Raw genomic sequence first — 25,796 nt, 5'->3', positions numbered from 1 at the left:
CTGGAAAAAACATTCACTATTATTTATTTCCTTCTTTGTACAAATGTCATTCTCCTGACTGATGGTGCAAAGGCTTCAGATTCTCAACACACAGTAGAGTGCTCAAATGTCAGAAATCAAACTCAAAAGATACTTTGGAGTAGCAGAGATTTAGCAACCTCTGTATGAAAGTTTTAAACTTCACTTTTGTTTGCTTGCATACTTTGTTATTCAAACCCATTTCACTTTGAAGTGCAAAGCTACCTCTTTAAACGGTTTTGGTGACATATCCAGGAAGGTAAAAAACCATACTGATAATTAGATATTTAAAATGCAAGCAGTCAGATTATTTCAAAAACACATGCTAAATTTGGCCATGGCATTGTGAGCTTTAGTAACAGTACAGACATGCAAGTCAATTACATAGCAGTATTGGTGCAGGGAATGTTAATGTATCAATGCATGCAGCATTTACCAGGAAACCCAACTGAGTGCATCAGTACTGGAACAGTGACCTTCTGCAGTTGTGCTTAGGTGACAAAAACTCATGGCAATGACCCCCTCTTTGGGAAACATTTTTAGGCAGATTCAATCTAAGCAAAGATTACCAACTACACCTCGTACTGACTGAGGAGAAGGCAACAGCTACTGCAGGGAATTTAAAAGTCCATATAGGTATGCAGCAGAGAGAATAAAAAAACTAACATTTTCACTTTTTGTTGCTGATGCTCCAGGAAACTTCTGTTTTATTCTCATTCGTGGCATCTGGATTTTTTTTTTTCCATTTAAAACAGTGAATTTGTCTTATTCCAGGTATGAATGAATGCAAATAGTTTTGCTGTGGTCAGTAAGAATAAAGGAAGAATCAAGCCATTGAACTATAAGGATGAAACTTTCAGAGGTTTATGTGGAATTTATATATGTAAAGACCTTAATTATTCTCATAGTTTCTACACTTCTTAATATAACCATTTTCTCGGCTAATTTTTAATAGTTCCAGAAATGTGTGACCACTTAATATTTTCAAATGTCTGTTTGAAAAGCCACTAAGAAATAAGCCACGGCAAGACTGCAGGGAATAGTAATGCTTTAATTAGACCAAGTGCATAGATGGAAAGCAAATGGTAGTAAATACATTCTTTCTACGCTGTGGACTGTTCTGATTACTGGAAAATTTCCCATCAGTCTAATGCTATGCAAGAAGTTATGGGATCTCTTTAAAATATCACCATTACAAATTTAATACAGATACATTTATAAAATCATCAAAGAAAAGAGGCAGATCCTCTGATGACAAAAACTTGCATTGCTTTCAGTGGAGCTAAGACAACTTGTATCTGCTGATTAACTATCTGCAGTTTCAACTGTGAAATAACAAATTTGCTATAAAAGATATGGAAAATGCTATTCAGTATTTTTTTCTAATTATGTCTGACAGCATTATTAGGTAGATGAATCATTGCCAAGCAACTAAGCTTTCAAATAAGGTCATCATACAGTAAGCTAGACCTTTTTTCATTGATTTTTCTCTTGCTCTTAGATGTGAACCTGGATTTAGGTAGTAATACGTGGCACTGCAGTCTTTATCAGTCATCATCTTTGTCATATTAAAAGAATCAGTAGAAGTCCATGTAAGAAGATCATTCAACTTATTTATAGTTCATTGTTTAACCGACTGATTCTAGAAGTGACATTTTCAGTTACTAAAAAAAGTGTGCTAGACATTGTAGCACAAAAAATGTTAGCCCAAGATGCTGCTTTCTCCCCTGAAATGAGAAAATTGGCAGAATTTAAAAAGCGTGAGTATGGAAAACCAGGGAGCATTATTTTAATGTTGATAATTAAAAAAAAATTATCAAATGTTTTAATTTTGGAGTATTAAGATGAAGATATTTGAGATTAAATATTTTATGTTTAAATCTGACTTAGACATGTCTCTTAAATTTCTAAACTGTGCTCATAAATGAGGAAGAACTATTTTTCACTAAGGTCTAGAAATAATTCTGGCCTTAGTTTTGCATCTGTGGCCCTTTTTCCCCCAGTCATAGCCTTAATATTATTTAAGGCTGTTTTCTACAATTAATATTATATTTGAGCCCTCTTTCTCTGTGCAATTTATAAGTAGCACATGTTCAACTCCTCGCACATACTGCACAAGTTATTTTGAAATCTGAAGCCTCTGTACATATTTGGAGTAAACACCAACAACAATGGTAAAATATTGCTTTGTGTTGCTATGCACTGTCCTCTTGCAGTAGTATATTCTGTCCATCTCTGCATGTAATTCCCATAATACTCACATGCAGCACTTCATACCTTCTGACCAGCTTGAAGGAAATGAGTCACAGAAAAATAATATTCAGCTTTTGAGGGCTATGATTCAAGTTTAACACTCTAAAATCTCATGACATGTAAAATTATGTTGGTTTCAGTGTTGGTCTTACCATAAATCCTGACTATATCATAGGTCTGTGATTAAGTCTGCATGAACTGAAATGTAGCAACAACAGGAATTAGCAGAGATTTTTTAAAATGGACACTGCATGGTCCAGAATGATAATGTTCTAAGGTAGAGAAAAGAAAAAAGAATAGTGGCTAGGAATTGGGTGAATTAGTAAATGAAAGAGATGAACAGAGAAAAAACCCAAGAACAATTCCAACATATGAAACAAAACCGTAAGTTAGAATTTTTACCAGATGGTAAGCTAGCTGGCTCAACAGATTTGAGCTAGTGTGCAAGCCAACATCAAAGTTGTTTGAATATTCAATAGTTTTTGCTTGCAGTAAAGATTTATCTCATAAAGACAAAAAAGTGAATGCAATTTCACACTATAAATAACTTTGTGAGATAGGTGAAATCCACACACTGGAACAGAAATCTATGGAGATCTGGACACAAATGTTACTCACATTATAAGCAGAAGTAATTTGACTGGTCTTCAGCAATTCTGTCTTTTCTCACAGCCTCCAAAGCAATCACAGGTAATAAATATTGAACAGAAGGATCTGCACTTTCTTTCTATGTCTATTCGCTTATATGTCACACAAAGAATCACTTCACGGCATGGCTAGATTCCTAATACACCAGACAGAAGCAAACTTGATAGCATATGTGTATTACAGTTATAAAACCTATGTAATCAAAACTGCTTATTTGTCTGTTTTGCTCACAGACCTGACTAACTGCTAATTAGAAATCCCTGTCAGTCTAAACTGAAGTAGGATATAACATCTAGGAATTTTCTGTGCAGCTGAAAAGCTCATCCCAACAGCAGCAATGACAAAAAGCACAATGACCCCTGAAAACACATAAGACTCACGGCATTTATAATGCTGTTAACCATAACAGTCAAATATTTTGAAATTTGGAAACCGTCCACAAAACAGACCACATGGTTTCATTTTTGGGGAGGAAATTTTATTTGAATTAGTTTCACTCCTTACAGATAGTGTAATAGTAGCACTTGACTTAGCAGACTCTAATTTCTTGAAATCATCTTATTCATGATGTTTGTACTCTTTAACCAGCTTGGTAATGTCCGTGCTCACACCCTGCTGCTTGGAAGCATGTGCTAAAACATTTGGCAAGCACTGCATTGGTTGTTGAGTTCAGGCTCCTAGAAAGGGAACTAGGAATAGGTGTTCACAGTGGAGCACTCAACAGGATTGGTAATTAATGACCTACTGGGAAACCTTCTTCCTCTCAGCGTGATTTTAACCAGTTCCTTTACAGAGTTGTGTACTACAAAAGCTGGGCACTGATGAAAAAGAGTTAGCCCTCCTTCCTGATGCCTCCAGTAGTCTACTCCTCCTTTATCATTTTAGGAATATGGGTCAAAGTTAAGATTGCTAACTCAAGCTCTGCTTGCTTTTTCTTCCTGCCATTCCATTAATTCCATCCCAAATTACTTTTCTTGCTAGGGGACCAGCCTTAAAGAAAATTAAAACTCTCTCACCTGCTTCTGACTTCCCAGTAACATACATTAAGAAGTTTAGTTACTTATCTTTTGCCTTATAACTTTGTAAAACAATATGTAAAGCAGCCTTAGAAGTCCTTCTGTGTGTGAATCTCACCTGTTGAGACAGTCAGACTCAACATTTACCTGTCTATTGAGAAGGCTGACCTAATAAAAGGAGAGGTGTCTTCTCAGAATAGCCCCTGTTGACCTCCTAATTTGAGTGAGTCTTCTTGCCTGTGCACCTAGCTCAGCTTCATTTGGAGGAAATTATATTCTGTATTCTTTTTTCTTTTTTTCTACCGCTGTGGAGCCCTATCTTTGTGTAACTGCTCTTGAGGCACAGCCGCGGATACCAATTCTCAGCAAGGTAATATAGTCCTCAGTCCCTCATATGGACAGCCTCTGTGTGCTAGGCTTTAGCTCTCTTCCCTATTCTGAGTTTTAAATTAATCTTCCTTAGTCAGAGAAAGATGTTTACATCCAGTCACACCTCTTTACCTAAACAAGATGATAATCATGCTAATACAACCTACAAGCCATGTTTCCTGTTTAATAACCTGGAAATGCAATTGAAATTTCAATCACAACATTAAAAAATGAATCTTTGCACTCAGGGGGTCAAAGACACAAGAAGTAAAAACAGAAATGCTCCACTTCCTCTGGTGTTTTGAAAGAAAACATATGTTCAGTAATCATATTCCAGAAGAAAACACATCTGAGAGGCTGCTTTTCTATGTTTCCTGCCTTCTTGTTCATTAAACTTACTGTAAAATATTAGGTATTTGCCTGCATTAGTGCTTTCAAATGCTGCCAGTTGAAAAAACACAGCATGAAAATACAGACTTTTGCTTGTACTTTCAAGGTAAGGCATGGTTCAGGCAATGATGTGGAATTAGAAGAGACATGTTAGCCAGAAAATCTGGAACTCAGTTCAAAACATGAATTAAATGAAAAGTATCAACTTATAATACTACTTGCAGATCTCACTTACCTTCATTTAACCTCACATTGTCTTCAACCAGTCCTTGTCTGCTATCAGCTTCGTTTACTTTCTTCTAGTAATTTCAACAAGTGCTGCAAAATATGTTTTGATTCGCTATCATCAGCTGCTCTTTTTTTTTTTCCTGGGTTTTTTTTTTTGGTAGAGGTCAGTTTCCTATTTCTTCCTGCCAAGGAAAGACCCTTCAACATTTAGTCCCTCTCTAGCTCTCTAGCTGTATAAGATTATGATATAGAAAAACAGAAAAAATATAAATTGAGCCTGATTTATTTCCTTTTCTTATTAAACATTTTGTTGAATTATGTACAAAGATCCTGGCACATAATATGGGGTTCTGGGCCTTTGAATACATCCTGTGGAACTACAAATGAACAAAGCAGTAATTTTCAGCAGTCTCCTCCCACAACATAGACACGAATTACATTTAATAGGATCAAAACACTTAGGGAAAAGTACAGTGATTTCTAGGGTAAACAATCTATTCTCTTTTACAAAGGTCTAGAACATATTGCTCGCTTCGGACCAGTACACAGTCCAATAACCAAAGATTGGAGATTACTTAACAACAGGACATTTGGGTGAGGATGACCTGACATGAAAATATTGTTCTTTCCACCCAGGGTACTCATGAATATACATTTTTATGACACATAACCAAGATGATTTGTAGAGACCTTCCCCTTACTCTGGCCATCAACACATTTGAGTTGTACCCAGACATACCAGCCCACGAGTGAGAGAGAAAGTGAGAGGGAAAAAGAGCTGGCAGCCACTTTCAGCACTCTCTCCTCAGCTAGCCACCTAAGTTCATTTCTCTTGGATCCTAAGGATCTGGTTTTTTGCTTATATTTCTACTTTCTAATTTTGGACATCTACCACTTGCCACAGTTTTTACAAGTAGTCATGACCAAGCAAGCTGAAGCTGCTTTAATGCTAAAGGACAGCACTCACAGCTCATTGCAAGTAGAGTACTCTGCAAGAGTCCAGTGTCATATGTGTTGTTCTAGTTTCATTTGTTGTCCAGCTCTAGAGTTGTTGGCTAGCACTTCTCCTGTACAATTCTGCATGTATTCTTATCTATAATTCAGGCCTTCTGTCCTCTTAATGTCTGTCTTGTATGACCATATGTATGCCCATCCCCCACTGGCTGTGTGATAAATATATTTTGTGAATCTTACGTGGGTCCATCTTACCCAGTTCAAAAGAAGAGGGTTGGGAAAAATAATTAAATGGAATCAAATTAAATGTAAACAATGAAGAGTAATAGTTCAAGAAATAGGCTTCAATAATTTCTATTTTTTCAGATATTTTCTTCAAATCCTAGCCTGAAGCTATATAATATTGCATAAAGTAAAGAAATAGTACACAGTTAGAAATGAAGACATATGTGGGTGAGCATACACATATATGGACACACTCACCTCCATAACACAGATGAATCTTAAATTTACAAACCATGTTCTCATCTCTTTCTCACTGACAGTGTTACTTTCTTCATTGTGCATTATGCTTTGAACACAAATAACATCCTGCTCCATTCCTTGTACAGAAACCTTGTGCAAAATTGTTGGGATGCCAAGAGTCATCTCAACTGGCCATTAGATTCCAATCATTGGAAGGGGTTTCCTAAAATGGTTTGAAAAATGAGCTTTGACTTAGCTGTTGCCTTCCCCTGTCTGCCCAGCCCACCCTCCTGCCCCATCACACTTGTGCCAAACAGCAAAACAGCACATCATGCAAAGGCACTGGTGTTCCAGTGACTAGGAGACACAGCACTCTCAGATACATAAACTCCTAAAAGCTATGAATTTTGTCTTATTCAACCAAAAGGCCTTCAAAATGGTCCATGGGGATATCAACATGCTAATTTCTGTGTAATGTATGAGAAAATGTCTGTGATATTCTGTATTGTATGTTTTTCATTGTTTCTGCATTTATGGCTGCTATTGTTCTAGTGATGTGGTTAAAGAATTATCTGCTATTGTTCTTATCAGCAATTTTTGACCAGCCTGAAACAGAGCCATTGCCAGGGTGTTTTTCAATTAATGATTAACACCCACGAAGATCTTCTACAGTAATTAGTGCCATATAAAATCATGGATACTATAAATGAAGCCAATCCAGGGTGAAAATAGCCGCACATACTCATAGACCAGTGACAGTGGAAAGAGCTCTTGCAAAAGCTCTGGCATCTGCTACATTTCTTCTTTGCTCTTTTCAGGATGTTCATTCTCTGCAGTATTCTTCCTCTGGTAGGGGACATGCACTCATGCTACAGAAGTAAGACAGCAGAAGAAAGGGCATATTCCTTTCACAGGAAAGAATGTATGTTTGCTATAGGAAAGCCAGCTCTCTAATAAGATTAAAACAAAAAAAAACAACCAACTCAAGCAGCTTGCTATTCTTTTTAATCCCCTGTCTCCTTTGAGTTGATAAACTAAATACCAGTGCTTATGAAACCTTTGGGAGGAGGCTAAGAAAAGGCAGCAAGAATTACCTGATAGTTCTTTCGGAAAGGAGGAGACCTTTCTGATGGGTAAACATATGCAGTGAATGAAACCATAGCATATTGTTTCTAATTGTGATCACAAAAAGGCAGTTTTAAGTAGAAAATTGTCATTTGAATCTACAGCAGCAGTCAATAGCACAATCTTTTATACAGAAATGTGTAAACATAGATTAAAATCAATGGCTTGGGAGAAAAAGCAGAATATTTGAAGAGCTGCTTTAAAAACACAACCTCCCATCATCTCTTTTGGACAAACCTTCTGGCACTTTCCTGTTCCTTCCTGCTACCAATCATCCTAATATGGTGACTGATTCCTTTAGTGCCTCACTAATGAAATGAAAGGCTAAATTGACATTTGCTGCTAACAAAAATTGAGAGCAGGCATGAAATTAGCACTGTAGGAAAGCTAGCTCATTTATAAGAATTTTAAAAATGCCCCAAGCTGCTAGTGTCTGCCTGCATTTATTGTCCTCCAAGTGGTTTAGGATCCTCAAAGTGTTACCTGTCAGAAGCTGTGTATGTGTAATCTGATCCCTATTTAAATCAGTGAGGCAATTTTTTAGGGTCAGGAGCTTTGTCTTCCAAATATATGAGGTATGTGACTGTATATACTGCCATGCTGGAATTGCTATTGTGAGAGAAATGTGTTTTTTCAGCCCTTGTTTTAGAATGAATAATTTTCACCTGATTTTTCCTATGAATGCAGCGCTTCACAAACATTAGAAGGATTTCAATACCAATGCTACAAGCTAAGTGAATCAACTGGAAACTTCTTTTATTCATTTTCTACAGCACATTGTATTAAAAACCCCAATTAAACTTTAAAAAACTGCTGTATTACCTTCAGCTGCACAACCTTGTGACAACTAAATTGTATTTCATGCTTGGCCTCAAATATATGTGGGAATATACTGTACAAAATTAGATGGTTTTTTTAAGGGGGCAGATTTCATTGCAGTGTAATGACATGTGCAGAAGTCAGGTATCAAGGATGAGGCACAGAAAGTAGAGCTCTTGGTCTTCACTGCAACTTATTGGTATTGTAAGGCTACTGATTTTCTTAAAAACTTGTTCATTTTTTGTTTTCACTGCAATTTATTGGCATTGTCAGGTTACTGATCTTCTTAAAAACCTGTTAGCATTTTCTGATGCTAAGCAACAGAAGGAAAACATATATTCTTTCCTAGTTTTTTGCAGTTATTTTCTGTTCCCTGTTTCTTCTTCTTCTAAATTTCCACTCAAATTTCCAACTGCTCTGAGCCAACTGGCTGTACCATTTTTCAAACAGTCTTCAGTGTTCAAACACACAGGTATGTCAGTGGCCATGTGTTAAGAGAATCATTACCATTTCTGACAATCTCCATTTCTCAATGCAAGGTAACATGTACATATTGTATATACGGGTAACGAGCTACTTTAAAGTTGAATTGCCATTTGACCATGGGAATTTGACTTCAGATCTGCTAATCGGCATCAAGATCTTGGCAATGGTCCTGACCCCTCTGTTTCTTTCTTTCTTTGTTTCCTTTTCTGCTGTGTGCGCCCGGAAAGCAGGTTACAGCCACCACTATTGTATATATGTGTTTGCATGTGTGTGCCTTGATAAATTCTCTCTTTTGGAGTTCTGAATTTTTCATTTCAAGTCCAGCTGGTACAATTGTGAACTCATCTTTCCAGTATCCTCATCTGTGTCAGATTGCCAGCTTCCAAAATATTTGACCAAGTGTTTTGATTAAGTCCTCTGAGGAAAGCTGTCTGTATATTTGTGAAAGGGCATGCTCTGTGTAGGATGACTGTGTACAGTATAAATCTATAAAATGTGGAAGTGTTTATAAATTTATCTGCAAAATATTTATCATCTGTGTAACAAATGCAAAGTTATTTAGTGTACATCAGAATAATAAATGGGGATGATTTTTTGCTCTGCTATATTAAAATAAAGATATGTTCTCTGCAATGAATACATTCCAGGTGTGATGATATTCAGAATATTGTTATTCTTTATCCACAAGATGCTACACTACCCACTATAGAAAAAAAACAGTTCTTTTACCTTAACTGTTCTTTTACAATGGTTCTCTATGTATCTCATCTTTAGTGCCTGTAGTAGAAGTTGAACAAATAGTAAAAGTAAACATGGAACAAGTTAATAAAGTTAAATGAGTTTAAGTGACAGTGAAAAAAAGATAGAGTAAAAGTTGTAAGAGGTTGTAAGAGGCAAAGTTCTTTAGTTAACCATCTGGGATTCATATTTTTTTGGTACATAATGACACAAAATAGACACCTGGCCTTTCAGTATACAACTGCATTGCAGGAGTATGTTATCAACAAAAGGGTCTAGTCTAACTCGATGTAAAAAACATACTGCTGCAAAGGATAATGATCCATGAATCTGAAAGGCCAGCAGAAGTTTATACAATAAGCTATGGTTCCATAACAACTTGGTATTCAGAGGAAAAAAACCACCACCAACAAGGCCAAAAAAACACATACTAACAAAAAAAAACCCCAAACCACCACACACACAAAAAAAACCCCACCCCAGAAACCACCAAGACTGAAGCAGAACTGCAACAATATTAATTATTAGTTCATTGCATTTGTACTTTTTGGACATCCAAAAAGCATCAACAGATCAAATGTGGTAGCTTTAAAATAATAATAAAAAAATGCTGAGTTATTTATATTCTAACATTTCCATGCTAAATCGGAAACACATTTCCAAATATAGGTTATTTTAAACAGATGATGGACTAAACAAAACACATGAGTCTCTTCAGCTGTGTCACCAACAGGGAAAACTTAAGCTGCATGTGAATCAAAACATTTTTCAGCTCATGCAAGAGCACTATCTGCCAAACCCTGTACAAAGGGGATGCATGATTTTGTGACTGTCCTTTAGCAACTAGGTTGTTTTGTGGTACAGTATAGAAAATATCATTCTGTATTTATTGAGTACAACCAACAGAAGTACTATTTCATATTTTTGGTCTCCTTAGATGTGCATCCTCATCTACCTGCACTTCATTCTCTAGCGGAGATTTGCCTCCTAGTCTCATTCTGGGAAGAAACACTGTTCTTATTTTCTGCAGTTTTCTGCAAATATTCTTCACAGCTACCTCTCAGAAACATCACATGCTCTCTAGAAAACCTTCAGTAGCAAGGAATCTTGTGTTGGATGACATCTCTTGTGTTGGAGGACATCAGGACATCACCCTGCAAAGAAGGATACTGCCCTTGTAGGACAGCATTCCTCCAAATGAATTTTGGAAGCATATATATATATATATATATATATAGTCCTGGTTTACAAAGCTATGCCATCAAAATGGTGATACTTACTTCAGAACACTCTGTTTGTGTGTGTTCATTTACATATTTTTTGAGATGAGTGCATATTTGAGATGAGTGCTTAGAGACCAAGGATGCAAATGGTAAGTGGGGGAGGCATTTTGTGGTATACAGCACAGTATATCCCTGAGAACAAATGTTAAAATAGATCACATGAATCCTCCATATGCTTTGCTTTCCACTAGGATGCCAACTAGGCTGTGATTTGTATTTAACCTATAGAAATTGTAAAGTTACACAGGTTATATATTATGTGAGGTCAGCATCTAACCCAAACTGCTCAGAGATGAGTAAACGAATTTACTCATCTCTGGAACTTTTTAAAAGCACTTTACCTTGGCAACAGAGATAAGAAATATTGGCTGAAAGTTCTTCAGAGACTTTCCTAAAAATATTAAGCTGAACAGAAATTAATATCATTCTGTACATTTTCTGGTGAAACCACACGTAAGCTTTCACAGTATACAAACTAACACACTCTTTCTGCAGATGCATTTCACACCGTGTTGCTCGTGGCTCTCACAGTGAACCTAACTGATCTGATTAGGACCTCAGTGGTAATTTCAGTACATACAACTACAGCAGACTGAAGCTGTAAGCACTAAATAGCTTGGGAAGCAAAAAATGCCTGACTGAACCACATTTGGAAACGCCCACACTATTCAATCCAGGCAATGTTTCCAGCTGTGAAAATAGAAAGACAAACTAGTGGCAACCTTATCAGTTCTTGAGTAATTCCACCAATCTTCAGAACAGCCAGACTGTCGCACTTCTAGTCACAGAATGACAAATTGTCAAAGTATTCCTCAAACACACTGTTATGGGCTCAAGAAGTAGGTACTTAAGAATCCTTAGCTGCAAGAATGAAGTGTGAAGTGACTGCTGCAAAACCTTAAAATGTTGCTTGGATATCCCAATAATTTGGCTGAATTCTGAGTAAATACAATCTCAACTACAGATCTGATCTTTATTCTCCCCCTGTCAAATAGCACTTTAATTTAAAATTTTTGTGATAATACTGAGTTAAATTATTGCAGAAAAACAGTTTTCTGCCAATAATTACAATAGACCCGAAATGTGAATTTTACAACATCTGCTTTATAATGCATTTAACTTTACTCTGTGCCCACACAGACTGCAGACCACTTAACCCCAGCACTTTCAGGGTGTACACTACTATAAATAAAAACATCCTTTGCTTTGCAGTTAGACTGGACTCTACAGAGAGAAGGAATGAGAAATCAGATAAAACTAAGAGTACTCCACCTTTGCAAGAGCTCTGAAAGTGAAGCCACTAATGGACTCTTGTATTTTCTGCATCATTTATTTTTGGTTGGCTGTCCCTGCAAACACACCCCATGGACTCCCTTGGACTTGCAAACTCGAGATTCTGCCTACAAAGAGCATTACAGCATTGGTGTTGGAACCAGACTATCTGAAAGGCATGCCATTTGGTATGTGGATTACATACCAGTTAGGTTCATTTTTCCAAGGTTTCTTTCCCATCCAACAGGGCTGGGAACTGTTGGCTATGAATGTTTCCCTATCCGTCCTCTGTAAGGAGTTACAGAAATAACTGTTTTGATAGTGTTCAGTACAATTATATGAAAAGTAAGCTCAGGCAGCTCAAGAATAGTCGCCCATCCGCTCAGTTCTCAGTATGCAGGAGGATACTGAGTCTTCAGTCTTTAGCTAAAAACAGAGGGCTTAAAATTTTAATATTAAAAAAAGAAATAAAAAAGAATGGTCACAGCTGTTAGCAAAGATGCTAATGTACAATAAAGGAACACTAAGATGCTGGTGTACTTTTGAGTTACAGTAATATTGGTATTTCACCAATATTGGTTAATGTGAACTCTAACTCAGTCTTTGGTGGGGCTGCCATACGGTGTTTTGTGACACACAGAATAGGTAGTTATGGAAGATAGGGATGCAAGGTCAAATGGAGCCCAGTTCCCAGGGTAAAACTCTGGACTTTGCGTGCCAAAAGCATATCAGAGCTATTGACTGATCATAAACCAAAAGAAAAAACAAACGGATGAGAGCCCACATCTGTTTAAGAGGTCATTAACCACGCAATTAACTGGGTTTCTTTGCCTTGTTACTGTTGCACAAATGTTGAAACCAAGGAAAACTCCCTGTTCACGGTGACACAGGATCTTCCCTCAGTGAAAGCATTAACACTCAACATGTCCAGGGACTGTATTTTACCATCAGTAATCTGATTATGGAAAACAAACTGATTCGCACTGAAACAGTGCAATCGCCAAACCGACCTACAGGTGGAGCAGGAAAAATAACTAATGGAAGGATCAGGAAAGACTTCATTAACAAAGCTCACAGAGTTGCAGCTGTCACTGCCCAGCAGGAGTCTGAGATCCTTCCCTCGCCCAGGCACACACACCTTGTGAGATGGGTGAGCAGTGTCCCTATCCAGGGATTAGCCCATGTCTTACTTGTTTTGGGGGTCTATGCAAGCAGGGCTGCCATAACCCAAGGAGCCAGTGCCAGGATACTGATGCTCTCCAGCCTACACAAGATGCTGATTAACTTTTCACTGCTCGGTTTTCACATGCTCATTTTAGTGCTACAGACACAACTGATTTGGAATCCTTTTATCTCAGGAATACCTGCTTTCCTTTCGGAAAACAAGAAAGACTCTTCCTGAGCATAATTCAAATGGGACCCATTTTGATTTAAATAAGAGGAGGCTGCTGACACTGTGTTCTCTGTGAAGGGTCCTGGGTGTTGGGATTAGCTCTCCTGGCTGAGCCTCCTGGAGCCTGAATTTGTCAGTCTTTTAGACATGTTCTCCATTTTTTACACTAATGTGAATAATGAGGAGCTTTTCAAAAGGCTGGTGCTGTGCCAGTGGAAAAGTGATGGAAATAAGAAGACCAGAATTAATCTAGTGGAAATCCATGGGAGTTCAGCCTGTGCTTTATCTGTGGGGCAACTGTTGGCAGCCAAGAAATAGTTGTAGGGTTGCCTTAGCTGTCACTCAGTATGCTGTAAATGCAAAGCTCCTAATGCTGTGCCTCAAGAGTAATAAATAAATAAAACATTAATGAGTGAATAATGCATAGACTTTTAGTGGAGTGGAAACATTGCTAAGCACATGCAATCACAAAGAAGCACACAGATGCTGTATTACAAAACCAAAAAATGCCACTCCAAAACCCATAAAAATCCCTCCCCCCCCCAAAAGAAACACTGCCACAGGCAAACCACTTATAGCTTGCAGATAACATGTGAGGAAACAATCACAATCTTAGTTTTGCTACATCCAGCTCAATAAAGGATGCTTTTTTCCTGAATCCCTGCACTGCAGCCGGCCACAGATGTTCCCTGCTTTCAAACAGTTCTGAATTCATTTTTATGGTTATTCATTACGTCTAGACAAGGAGAGTCACTCCACTCCAAAGTACTCTGTTAAATGAATAAATATTTATTCCAACAGGCAAATGGAGAAAGCTCTTTTCTGTCAGGGTGCTGGCAGAAAGATTTCCACCTCTGTCTTGCTAAACTCATGCCACTTTTGCAGGAACCAGGGCATTTGTCCAAGATGTTTTGAACAAATACTCCTTTTTTTAAAAAACCTGTTCAAGCAGAGAAACTGGTTTCTTAGGTACATTGACAGACAAGGTTTAACAAAGTCTTGCCCAGATGGGGAAAGCAGGGGGAGCCCTCACCTGATAGGAAAGGGCATATAAAAGTAAACCTTCAAAACGCACCTTAAGTAATGTTAGATGCATGACATTTAGGCGATTAGAAGTAGACACAAAAAGCTGCGGTGTAATGTGGTATTGCTACTCCACTACTGCTTCTCACTTTCAGCACACGACACATCACTCCAGCCTCTGTTACACTTAAGCAGCTTTCTGGGAGCTGAGCTGGCTTCTGAAAAAGAAAACCACCGCTTTTGGGCAGCAGTGAGGAATATTAAGTTGGCGTAATGACAGAGATAATGGTGTGACCCTACAGACAGTCCTGTGAGCACAGCTATGTCAGTCAGCATCATCTGTGTTTCTCCAGTTCGTAACATGCAGTCTAGGGCCTGGGAAGAGTCACTGAGAAATCACAATATTGCTTTCTCCAGTATGCTAGTGTTTGAAATAAAAATCCTTGGATTTACTATTAAATTGGAAGTCACAAAGTGTTTCTGACAAAAATGCTGGAGGATATAATGCTATTCATATTTCCAGGGCTGTATTTGCTAGTTTTCCCTCAAAATGTGAGATCTAAAAAGGCTATTTTCCTCAGAACAACTGAAGTATGGGTGCTTAAGCACCTTCTTTCTTTGGCAGCTGGAGCTTTAACGCAAACAACATGAGGCTTGCGAGTGCAGAAAGAAGGCAGATTTCTGACACTGAAGCAATTTCTTGAAACATTTTCTTTTTCAGGTGTCAGTGCTATACAAATACACCGTTTTACACACATTTAATGTTACACTTCACTCTTTAACATGCCTTTTAATACACATCTTCTGGTTTATTTTTCTACAAGTTTGGTCAAAGTTACTCACATGTTTGTTCCTCCTCCATCCCACAAACTGTTTCTTTTGCTTTTAAAAAATGAGTCTGCAATTTTATCAAATAAGAATATAATTTGGTTTCTTCTATTTGTATTGATGCCTAATACAGTTCAATTAAGCATATTTCCAACAACCTTGTCTTAGCCTAGAAATCATTACAAAATCTGAGGAATGTGTTCCTCTAAATATAGAGGTTTGGTGTTTAGTGTTGCCTCCAACCATATGCCAGGACAGTTAAGTAAAAATCACTTCCTCAATGGGAAGGAATCATTCCTGCTGAGAGAAAAAGGCACGTCATCTCTTTTGTTACTGGTCTCCATTTAACTTACCATTCAGTTTGCCATGATATTTTGAATTTGTAAAATCTCACATTTCTTTAGGATCCTTTGAATGACGCAGCTCCAGTCTAGCTTGAGCTTCATATATCTTTTAAAATAAGGTTTCTGCTGTGATGACAGGCCCTCACTTTTGGAAAGGAAGAGCTGAGAAGAGAACGAGGTAAGTAAGGGCTGAGTTGCACCATCACATTTGTCCTCTAGGCACACAAGGAAGGGAACAGAGGCAAGTGATATCTCTCACTTGCTTTTTCTGAGCAGGGGACTTACGGTCTTCCCACTGACACAGTCTGTACTTTCTCCCAGATCCCTGTGGCCAATTATGTGATGACTTAATTGTTTACTTACCTCATGATAATAAATAATGCATAAGAAGAATACCGTGCTGAGGGGGAGGCAGTAACCCAGCACAATTCCCAGAGCTGATCCCTTTCCCTGCAGAGACAGCTGCTTACAAGACCCACAGCAGACCAGAGAGGCAGCTGTGCTGGGGACACTTCCTGATTTTGTGTTCCCTAACATAGCCTTGAGCGCCTCTTGACCTTTGAGTTGAATTCATGAACACAGCGGTTGTGGCCTTTTCTCTGCAATATATGCACAATTATTAGTCTAGTTCACCTGGTGTTCCCACCAGTCCCACCCAGCAGTATCCTTGTCGGCACACGGGGACACCAGCTCTGCCGCCGCGTCCCTGTGAGTCACCATCACTTTGTGACCTCCGACACCCAGCAGGGCTGAGGGACCCTTCCCACCATCCTGAGGCACTGAGAGTGCTTTCCACTAGTCAGGGTAAGATCTTCTGGAAGCACAGGGAGCATAAAGGGCAGCAAGGCATTTTTGGTTAGACACACTGGTGTTGTGTCTGCACAAGCACCGTGTGGCATGTTCAGCTTAAGCTTGTCAGCCTTTAATTAGCTGTAAGAAGGAAACAATTGAAAAGGTCCTTGCAGTAACTGGGAGCCTGCCTGGAGCTAATCTTCTTCCGTATTGTGCTGCAGAGATTCAGGCTGACCTGCCCAAGGAGCAGCTTCCCCACTCCCACTCACCAGGGGGATCTCTCCAGCTCAGGCTCTTTCTCCTGCAAAAATAAAAAGAATATGGGCTTTCTCTACGATAGCTAATAGGAAACAACAACAACAACAAAACCCAAACAAATCAAAACCAAAGCCACCAAACAAAACCTCTTTTAAATTAACAAATGCAGTTTTCTTCTCTGTAGGACAAATGCAGCCAGCCAAGGCATATGATGTAACAATAAATTCAGGTACTGTCACAGAAAAAGTGACATTAAAGCCTCTATTTTCAACAAAAAGCCTAGTGTCTCTAATTACCTGCATGTACTTGCGTCACTGCTGCATAAGCCACCCAAGAATTTCAAATATCAATATCCTTCACCATATAAAATCTCTCTGTACACAACAGGACTGTCAGAAAACTTGAAGTAGCAGAGGCCTCTGCAGTTTTTTGATCCAAGTACAGGCAATGAGATATATAGGAGGGGTACATTTGTATCCATCCCGTCTTTCAGCCTATTCCCCTCCAGACTTGGAGCAGTCCAGAGCTGCCTCTGAACACACAGTTGTTGTATTTAAACACAGACTATTCATTCCTAGCTGGGTGTCACATTCTGTCCCTACTGGGGTGCAGTGTCCCTCACAGGCATGTGTGGAAGTTGGAGCTGGATTGTCAGCACGAATGCAGTGGGAAGCACGTTATCCACAGCACAGTGTCCTTGATAATATGGTGAGGACATTGATCTTAAGCTCCATTGAAGGACCCAGAGTGTGAACAGGAAATGTTCACATTCAAACATTTACTCTAGATAGCTGACTACACTGATTTCTTTAGTGCATGCTCCTTTGTAACACATAGAATCAGAGTGCTTATGTATGCTCATAAAATAGAATGTAGTGCCCATAATGTTAGCTCTGGTGAAGGCTACCTAATATCTGTGGTTCACTTTAAATCTTCTACTGCACTCAGGCTCCCATAAGAAAGTGGGAGAATGCACAGCCTTTCCTGCAGGGAACCTTTCCAGCCAGTCACAGCTGCAGCAGGACTTTGGAAGGCCAAGCAGGAAGAAGGAGAGGAGGGAGGTGCAGAGGGGCTGCTCCCCCACCCCATGCAGAGCACCCAGCAGCTCACAGGGGCAGGCTGCAACTTCTCTGCCTAGACCCTGCCAGAGGTGTTTAAATCTTCATACCACAAACAGCTGATGGAATTTGCCTTTAAACTCAGAAAAGCAGGGATTAACAAACCTAATGCACAATTTCATGATCAGGCCTGTGTGGCTGCTGCTTGTTACTCCAATATTCTTTTACCTGTCTCAGTTCCCACTGAGAGCAGTTGGTTTCTGTCATGCCTGTTGTTCTGCAAGCATTACAGAGGTACTGCTGCCAAAAAAACATTCTCACTTCTCCCTACCCTGGCATTTCATTTCTTACCCTGGTCTGCCCCCTGCTCTAAACTGGCACTCGCATTCAAGAGGCAGCTGTGTGAAAGCAACAAACCAACTGCTGGCCTAAGAAATAACCCTGCTAAGAGAAAAAAGTTATTTTTCAATCTGGGACAACTATCTGAGTCCCCATGCAGTGACAAGAGTGCTGGTGCCAACCTAGACCAAGGACACCCATGGAGGAGTAGGAGGAGGGTGGGGACACATTGCAGGCACTGCAGGCACAGAGGCTGCAGAGAAAACAGAGAGGAACATTTTCTCAGAAAGGTGTCAATGTATACACGTGTGACACCATGCCTGCACACACCCTTGTCTTTTCAGCAGGTAAGGGAATAAGCAAACTCACCAGAACCCTCTGGGGCTTTGGCAGATTGTTCCTTCAAGACAGAGACCCCTCCGTTAGGGTATCACACCACATCTACACAACCTTGGCAGATCAGGCCATGCATTTCTCAGAGAGAAGGGCTGTCATTTGAAGTGTGATGCGGTTGTGACAAAATGAAACTTTTCAGGGGGAAAAGGCCCCTTGATTTTAGTCAGAAAAATGTTTTTAAGAAAACTTTGAATTATCTTTCCTTGATTAAAGGTTAAAAGAGATGGAGAAAGTGCTCTACACTACATTCTTGACTTAGGCTGTGTAACAGTGCAAAAAGCTGTTGAAGTAAATGGTCATTTGAAGAAAATGTAAGGTTTCCAATAAACTTTTTAAATTGTGCAAGCAAATTTATTCTTTTCCATGTTGGCTTTGTTCACCTACTTTCTTATATAAGAGAAGAAGCAAGTAAATAGGTGTTTGTTTAAAACTCAAGAAAGCATTCAGAAAGCATTCAGAAAGCCAAGTGCAAACTGCAGCTCGACTGGTGCTCGCATCACACACCTCTGCTGCAAGCCATCCTCCCTGATCTCTGGGAACGGAGGAAGAGGGAGCAGGGGAAATCAAAAGCACCTCAAGAAAAATAACAATGTTTCCTCTTAGGTGTTGTTTTTCTGCCCTACCCTCTCAATCTTTCCTTCCTCAATAGTCCGTGCCTTAAGTACTATGAGGAGTGTCTTTCCCTGCCTCAGTGAGCTGTGCCCAACCACAGAGGAGACTCTACAGATCCAGCAGGGTTTTCCCTTGAAACACAAATGACTAAAATCTTCCAGACAACCTGCAAACACACATTAAGAGTCGCCTGGTACATGTCAATTAAATAGAAGCATTCTCAGGTGCATTTTGTCCCACGGGCAGGCTGTGGCTGTGCAGAGACACTACCTCATCCTGTCTTCCATAAAACTTCATGGCGTGGGCATAGTGACATTCGAGAGGATATAGTCCTGCCCTATAATACACTGCAACTTGAGAAACCATCTTCAGGTGCATTGCATAGTGACCTGGGAGCCTGGGAGCCCCAAAATGTGAATCATTGATTCATGGATTTGCTGCTCAGCTGTCCAAAATCAAGCCCTCTCTGACAGAGACACCCTGGAGAGGGGTCTCAAATGGAGGAACGTGCCTAGCTCCCTCACAAAACTCCTTAGAAAGGAGCAGCAGCATGGGACAGGTCCACGCAAGTACACCCAACTCCAAAGGTGCCCTGCAGGTCATGGTGATGGCTTTGTGGTTTGGCAGAAATGCTGCTTGTGGGGAGTGAGAATTTTGTGAAACAGCAAAACTACAGGAGGGAATCTTAGGGTTGGTTCTTCACCTCTCTTCAGAGTCCACCCAGCCAAAACACCACAGGGGAGATTCCTTGGCCTTCTACACGGTGGAATTTGGTTTATTTAAATTGTTTGGTGGTTTGGGGTGGTGTTTTTTTGGTTTGTTTCACTTTTAGTCAGAGGGTTTGCATGGATGGCTGGTTTGGGGTTCTTTCCTGAATTTGGGAGGGATGGGTTTCCGCTTTTTTGATTTTAGGACTCTTTTTGTACTCCTTTTTTGTTATGGTTTTTTTTTTGGAGGGGGGGGGGACTGTTCTGCTTTTGTTGTTTATTTTGCTTGCATTTTTTCCCCTCTTGTTTCACCAGCTCTTGAGGGGGAGTGGATTTAGTTTATTTCCACTTTATGTTTTGGTTTGCTGGTTGAGTATTTTTTGTTTTATTGTGTTTTTTCCTTGTTTTTGTTTCTGTTGTTTTTTTTTTCCTTTGGGCCTTGCCTGTTGGTTTTTTGGGTATTAGTTTGTTGTGTTGTGGTTGTTTGGGGGCCTTTTGGGGATGTTTTGGGTTTTGGGGGGGTTTTTGTTGATTTTTTTTTTCCTTTGCCTTTGGGCTTGGGTTTTTGTTGTTTTTTTGGTTTTTTGCTTGTGCTTTTGAGGGGGGGGGAATTTTTTTGTTGTTGTTACGTTTTTAATTGTTCTCCCTCGTTTTTCTCCTTTCTGACCTGGCGCTTTTCTACCTTTTTTTTCTTTTTTTTTTCTTTTGTTTGTTTGGTTTTGTTTTTTCCCCGTTCTCTCGCCTCCTTTCTCCCGTTTTCCTTGTTTTTTCGCACTTTCCCCCGCCCGCCGCGCTCTCCCGCGCACTCGCCGCCCGGCCCTGGCGGAGCCGCCCCGGGTGGCCCCGGCGCGGCGCGGGGCGGGCGCGGCCGCGGGCGCAGCAAATCAGCGGGGCCGGGGCCGCGCATAAGAAGGGCGGGCGGGGGCCGGCGCCGTCCCTCCCGGCGGCGGCAGGATGCACCATGAGGAGCTGGCGTCCCTGCAGCGGCCCCACTACGGCTGTGAGTGGGGTCCCGGGGGGCGTTTCTGGACCTCTTCTTAGTTTTTTTTGGGGGGGGAGGTTGTTTTGTTTGGGTTTTTTTTTGGTTGGTTTGTGTTTGTTTGTTGTTTTGTTTTTTGTGTTTTTTTTGAAATTTCCCACTCCCTTGCTGCTCTCTCGGTTTAAAAGAGCGAGTTGAAGGAGGAATAAAGCCCGCCCAGCAGACTCGGCGGCAGCGCGCAGCGCTCCGGCTCCTTTTAGGTTAGCTCGCAGCCGGCTCCGAGTGGGTTTTGAACAGGTTTTCACGGGGCTGCGTTTTGTTCTGTAACTTTGTGAATAGATTATAGCTGTGATTCCGCATTGCAGCTCGGGAGTTTTAGATTAGAGGTCGAGCTTTGGGTTTTAGTGCCGTAACTTGGCGTTACCGGTATGGGTTTGGGTTTTAACTCCGTAACTTGAGTTATGACTGCCGTTTCAGGTTGTAACTTGGTAACCTTTGGATTATCACTTCGGAATTTCGGATTATAAAATTAAACCTTTGCTTTCTAGTTTTATAACTTTGTCTTAGACCTTTGCAACTCTTAAGTACTTGGGATGTGGGGAGAGACCGTGCAGGTACCAGGCATTTCTTTTTAGAGGGGGCGTATTTACTTCCCAAACGTGTGTTTAAGAAAAGACCTTGAAGCTTGCCTCCTCCTGCTGCTTGTGTCTCCCACCCGTGCTCTGCCGTGCTGGGGTCTTGCACCAGCCCGTGCTTTTCCTGGCTCTGGTGGGGCGCAGCAGCGCAAGCCCATGGCTGTGCCATTCCTACAAGAAATACCTCTGATACTTCAGGCATTGCAAAATGGGAACACACTAATGATTTGCAAGGTTCTCAACAACCCTGGCATCCTGTTGTCTAATGAGCAACTACCCAGTTCTTATCATAGTGGCTTTGTTTAAAACCGGTTTTGAAACCTCCCTTTAGAAAGAAACACAAAACTCCTTAACGGTGTTAAGGGCCACCTAGATTCCACCTAAGACAAGTAGAAAAAGCTTGGCAGCAAGACTTCAGCCTGCAGAATGCGATGCTCCTCTGAGCATTTCTTCTCCTTGATGACTGATTCACCCTATTGATGCCCTCTATTGGGGCAGTTTGTGGAACCTGCCTGTAGGTTTCGTTTTTCGTTTTACCCAGTAGGTGGATTACATCTCTTTGAAGCTGTGTGTGTTCACTGGTTACCACAGGCATTGTCTGAGTGCCCGTGGTGTTGTGCTAGCAAAGGTGGCTACTTTGCACATGAAACCAGTCATCCCAGCTGCTTGTGCCATTGCACGTTTGGCTGGGCAGTGTCCAGGTGTGCAGCATCGTGCTCCAGCCTCAGTTTGGATACTGTCCCTCTAGCAGAGGTGGGGAAATGTTTGTTGTATGCCCATCAGGACTTCAGCAGCGGGGGCTTTCCTGTGTAGATCTGGTGTGGCTGGTCTCAGAATATTTGGGACTGGACAGGTAGAAGTCAGTGTGTCGTGACTTCTGATAAAGGCAAAGATTAGGCTTTGACTCAAAGCAAAGGGCTCATCCTTTGAGTCTTGTTCCTACCTGGGTGCTGAGGATGAATTACCTCATTGCCAGAGCTGCTCAGAGTATTTTAAGGATCATTATTATGGGAAAGAATGACCATGTTAAGGACACTAAATATAGTTTTGAAGATATGGTCTATCCTCTCAGTGCTTATGCTTTGTTATGCTAGTTGAGAGCATTTTGTTCTAGTTACCATGGGGACGCTCATGTTCTGAGTTGTAGCCACTCTTGGTGTCGGGTCTCTCTGCCCCAGGTACAAGAGTGGGTGAGAGTTCAGCTGTCTTTTCTAATGGTGCCTCTCCTCTGACAAATAATGTCTGCTTGCTTGGGATCCAGTAGTTATTCTCTCCTTTCCTGAGTGAGAAGCTGTGGCTGCTGTGCCACACTGCATCCACTTCTTTGTGGAGTGCAATTTTTGCTGCAGGAACCTTTGAAATTATTTTCTCTTCAAGAGACTAGGCAAAGGCTCTTGAAGTATGCCAGCCTGATGGCAATATTTAAAAAAAATACACCAAAAACCTCCATGGAGACCTCCATACTTTAAAGAACAATCCATAGCCTTGTCTGTAGTGACAAGTAGAGGTGTGTGTTTGAGTTTTTTAGCCTGTGTTTAGAGAAATATGTATGTTTTATCTGCATTGAGTTTGGCTGCCATTTTGAGAAGCGAAGAGATCCAGCACCTAAAAAAAAACCCAAAAAAATGTTCCCTAACTTGAAAACTAACACTAACATTATCTGAGTTCTCATAAGTTGTAGGTTCCCTACATAACTAAAACTTCCCTTTGGATTACTGACAAACAGTTCCCTTTGTTGAGAACACAACATCTCTTCTGGATTTCCTAAGGAGTTAATAAATTAGCCTACAAGTTAGCCTATCAAATTTCTAAGACCCCTTACTTTAGTGACCTAGAACTGTTTTAAACATTTAACTTAACTTGGACTTTTGACTTTGGCTTCAAGTTCCTAGCAGAGTTTGTGTATTGCTCTGAAGAATGCTAGCGTTTTACTATCACAACTTTCTGCCAGGTGCTATATAAACTGGTGCATGATTATGAGTAGCATTTCACTGGGAAGACATATCCTGGACTTGAAAGAAGTTGGACATTACAAGATTTGCTGATATAGTAACACAAACATCTAGGAAAAAAAAATCTTAGAGCTGATCATTTCCATATTTAAAGTCAGGAAATTGATGAATGGAATCAAAGAAGAGAGTCCCTTTCTGTGTTGGTGCTATTTCAGGATGAGCATGGTTCGTGGGAGACTCAGAGCTCAGACCAAACTCCTAGAGCCTTCCCTTGGACTGTTATGGTGAAAGTTTTGTGGCTTCCTGGACCACCTGTTGAAAGGTGCCTCCAACTCTGCTTGCTGTCTATAGCTTAAAAGAGATGCAGAAGAGGTTTCTGTTGGTGCTCCACTTGAGCCCTTCAGACAGGTATTTATCTCCAGTACCAATTCAAGCGAGAACGCCAAATTACAAGGAAGCCAGCTTATCCAGCCGAAACTGTGTTAACAGACACACTGCAACTGAATTTACCTAGTGGTTTCAAGTCTGCCTACAGCTGTTGCCTGGTTTATTTCTCAATCCCAGCACAATCAGAAGCAGAGGTTCAAAGAACTGCAGAGAATTGGGACTTTTATTACAACTAGAGGCTTGAGCCATTTTTATAACAAAAATGCTTGGTGCTGTGGAAGATTGTGAAGATGAAAAAGTATAAATCTCAGATGTGCCTCACAGACTGAATATGGGAAGACACCAAATCAGGCAATGGTGTATCTTTGAGAATGCTCATTTCCTGACATTCTCAGCTCCTTCATAGCTAGTTTTCTCTGAAATCTGTGTGCAGAAACAAATGTTCAAGTTTTTGTGAACTGTCTGAAAGTTCTGCACTTCCAGGAATGTAGTGAAGCTACAGAGAGTGAATATCTGGATTTGAAAAGGATTTTAGGCATTAACATGCTCAGAGTAGCTGAATTAATATTCAGCCCCGAGTCCCTGTGTACTGAGCTAGGCACTCCAACATCAGTAGATGCTTATGTAGGAGACACAAATAAGTCTTCACCTCTGCTGCTGAGGCCAGAAAGCTGGCTTCACAGGGCATGGATGATGGGTTAAAACAGGGGGAAAATGGATTTTGGTATCCAGTAATAAGGGCATTGCTTGTGCTTCTGGTGCCGGCTCCCAGAATTGCTACTGTTTGGCACTAGGAGTTTGGAGATGAGACATAAGCAGCATGAAGCTTCACGAGGGAGTGCTGCTCTGCCTGTGGAGACAGGCAGGGCAAACCTGAAGTGAAACACAGCCTACGCCTCTCTATGAAACTATACCTAGCTTCTTTGCTCAGCAGGATGTGAAAGTTTGCAAACCAGTGGCTTTTTGAAAAGCTTTTAACATAAAACACTATAAATTTGTCTGCATGTCTAGTAAGTGCAGTGAAACAAATGACTCTTTTTCGGTCTAAAAAGGGGGAAATGTGTTTTGGTAAAAGTTCCATAGGATTTTCATAAGTGAAAACAGATGGGATTTTGTTTTTTGAAAAAGTTTTTTGGAACTTAAAAAAATGTTTTGCTGTGTCCTATGCATATATATTCTTTTGGGTGTATGCTTTCTTGTAGTGCCTGTGACTTATGCGAGTGCTTTTATCCTTTTTTATTCATGGGTGTTATTTGGCAACCAAATACACTGTTTATCTCTTCTACTCTTTTTGCAGGTTGCTAATAATTAAACTGTTGAATGAGAACTCAAAAAGTTTAACTGCTTTGTTTAAACAAGTGCACGTAATTCACTTGGTAGGAGTGGTTCTCTGTGTGCTTTTTGTACAAAGCAGGTTCATCTCCCCTGAAGTCTGCTGGTAAAGAAAGGGCAGAGCTATGTTAGAGCACGCTTAAAGCTACTTGAATGCTGTTGAAACAGGAAATATTAATATTGCACTGGAAACGGGATTTATAGCACATATGAGCGTGCTACATCAAGTCCGACACTTGAGGCAGGGAATAGGGAGCATGCAGATTTTTAGCTCGCCTCTTCTGTCAAGTGGGGTTTTTTACATAATTTTTCTAGCTCAAAGTTTGCTTGATACTGTTGCTGACTATGTTTTACTAGGAATAACCCCACATGTAAGGCAGAAAAAAACCCCCAAAACTGCCTGTCAGTGACGGGCAGGACTGGTGGGTCATATTTCAGTGTGAAGATAAGCAAGTGTGCTCTCCTGTGCTTGCTCCTTGCAGGAAATGATTAACCTGCTGTGTTTGCTTCACGTGTTCAGGCTGTTTCGTTGTTTTTCTGGAACAGGTATCCTTGAACTACTGCATGTTGTGGAATGAAAGTGCAGGTGCTGGACAGGGGAGGAGATGTGCCCACCCTGGGCTGGGGACCATGACTGGGGGCAGGGGCCAGGTGCCCCCCTCCTGGGGAGGGATGCCTGCTGTACATGCCCCATTTG

General features: G+C 40.5%; 1 protein-coding gene across 1 annotated transcript in view; it reads left to right on the top strand.

The window, feature by feature from the left end:
• Positions 1–19,969: 19,969 nt before the first annotated feature.
• Positions 19,970–25,796, top strand: part of IQGAP2 (IQ motif containing GTPase activating protein 2) — a 123,122-nt gene continuing 117,295 nt past the window's right edge. The window contains exon 1 of the mRNA XM_084225876.1: positions 19,970–20,814. Within this exon, the coding sequence (XP_084082002.1) occupies positions 20,769–20,814 (46 nt within the window). The 5' untranslated portion in view covers positions 19,970–20,768. The remainder of the gene's footprint in view (positions 20,815–25,796) is intronic.

This window comes from Fringilla coelebs (genome assembly GCF_963513975.1).
Source record: "Fringilla coelebs genome assembly, chromosome: Z".
In the NCBI taxonomy this organism is placed as follows: domain Eukaryota; kingdom Metazoa; phylum Chordata; class Aves; order Passeriformes; family Fringillidae; genus Fringilla; species Fringilla coelebs.
This window is presented reverse-complemented; position numbering and strand designations above follow the sequence as displayed.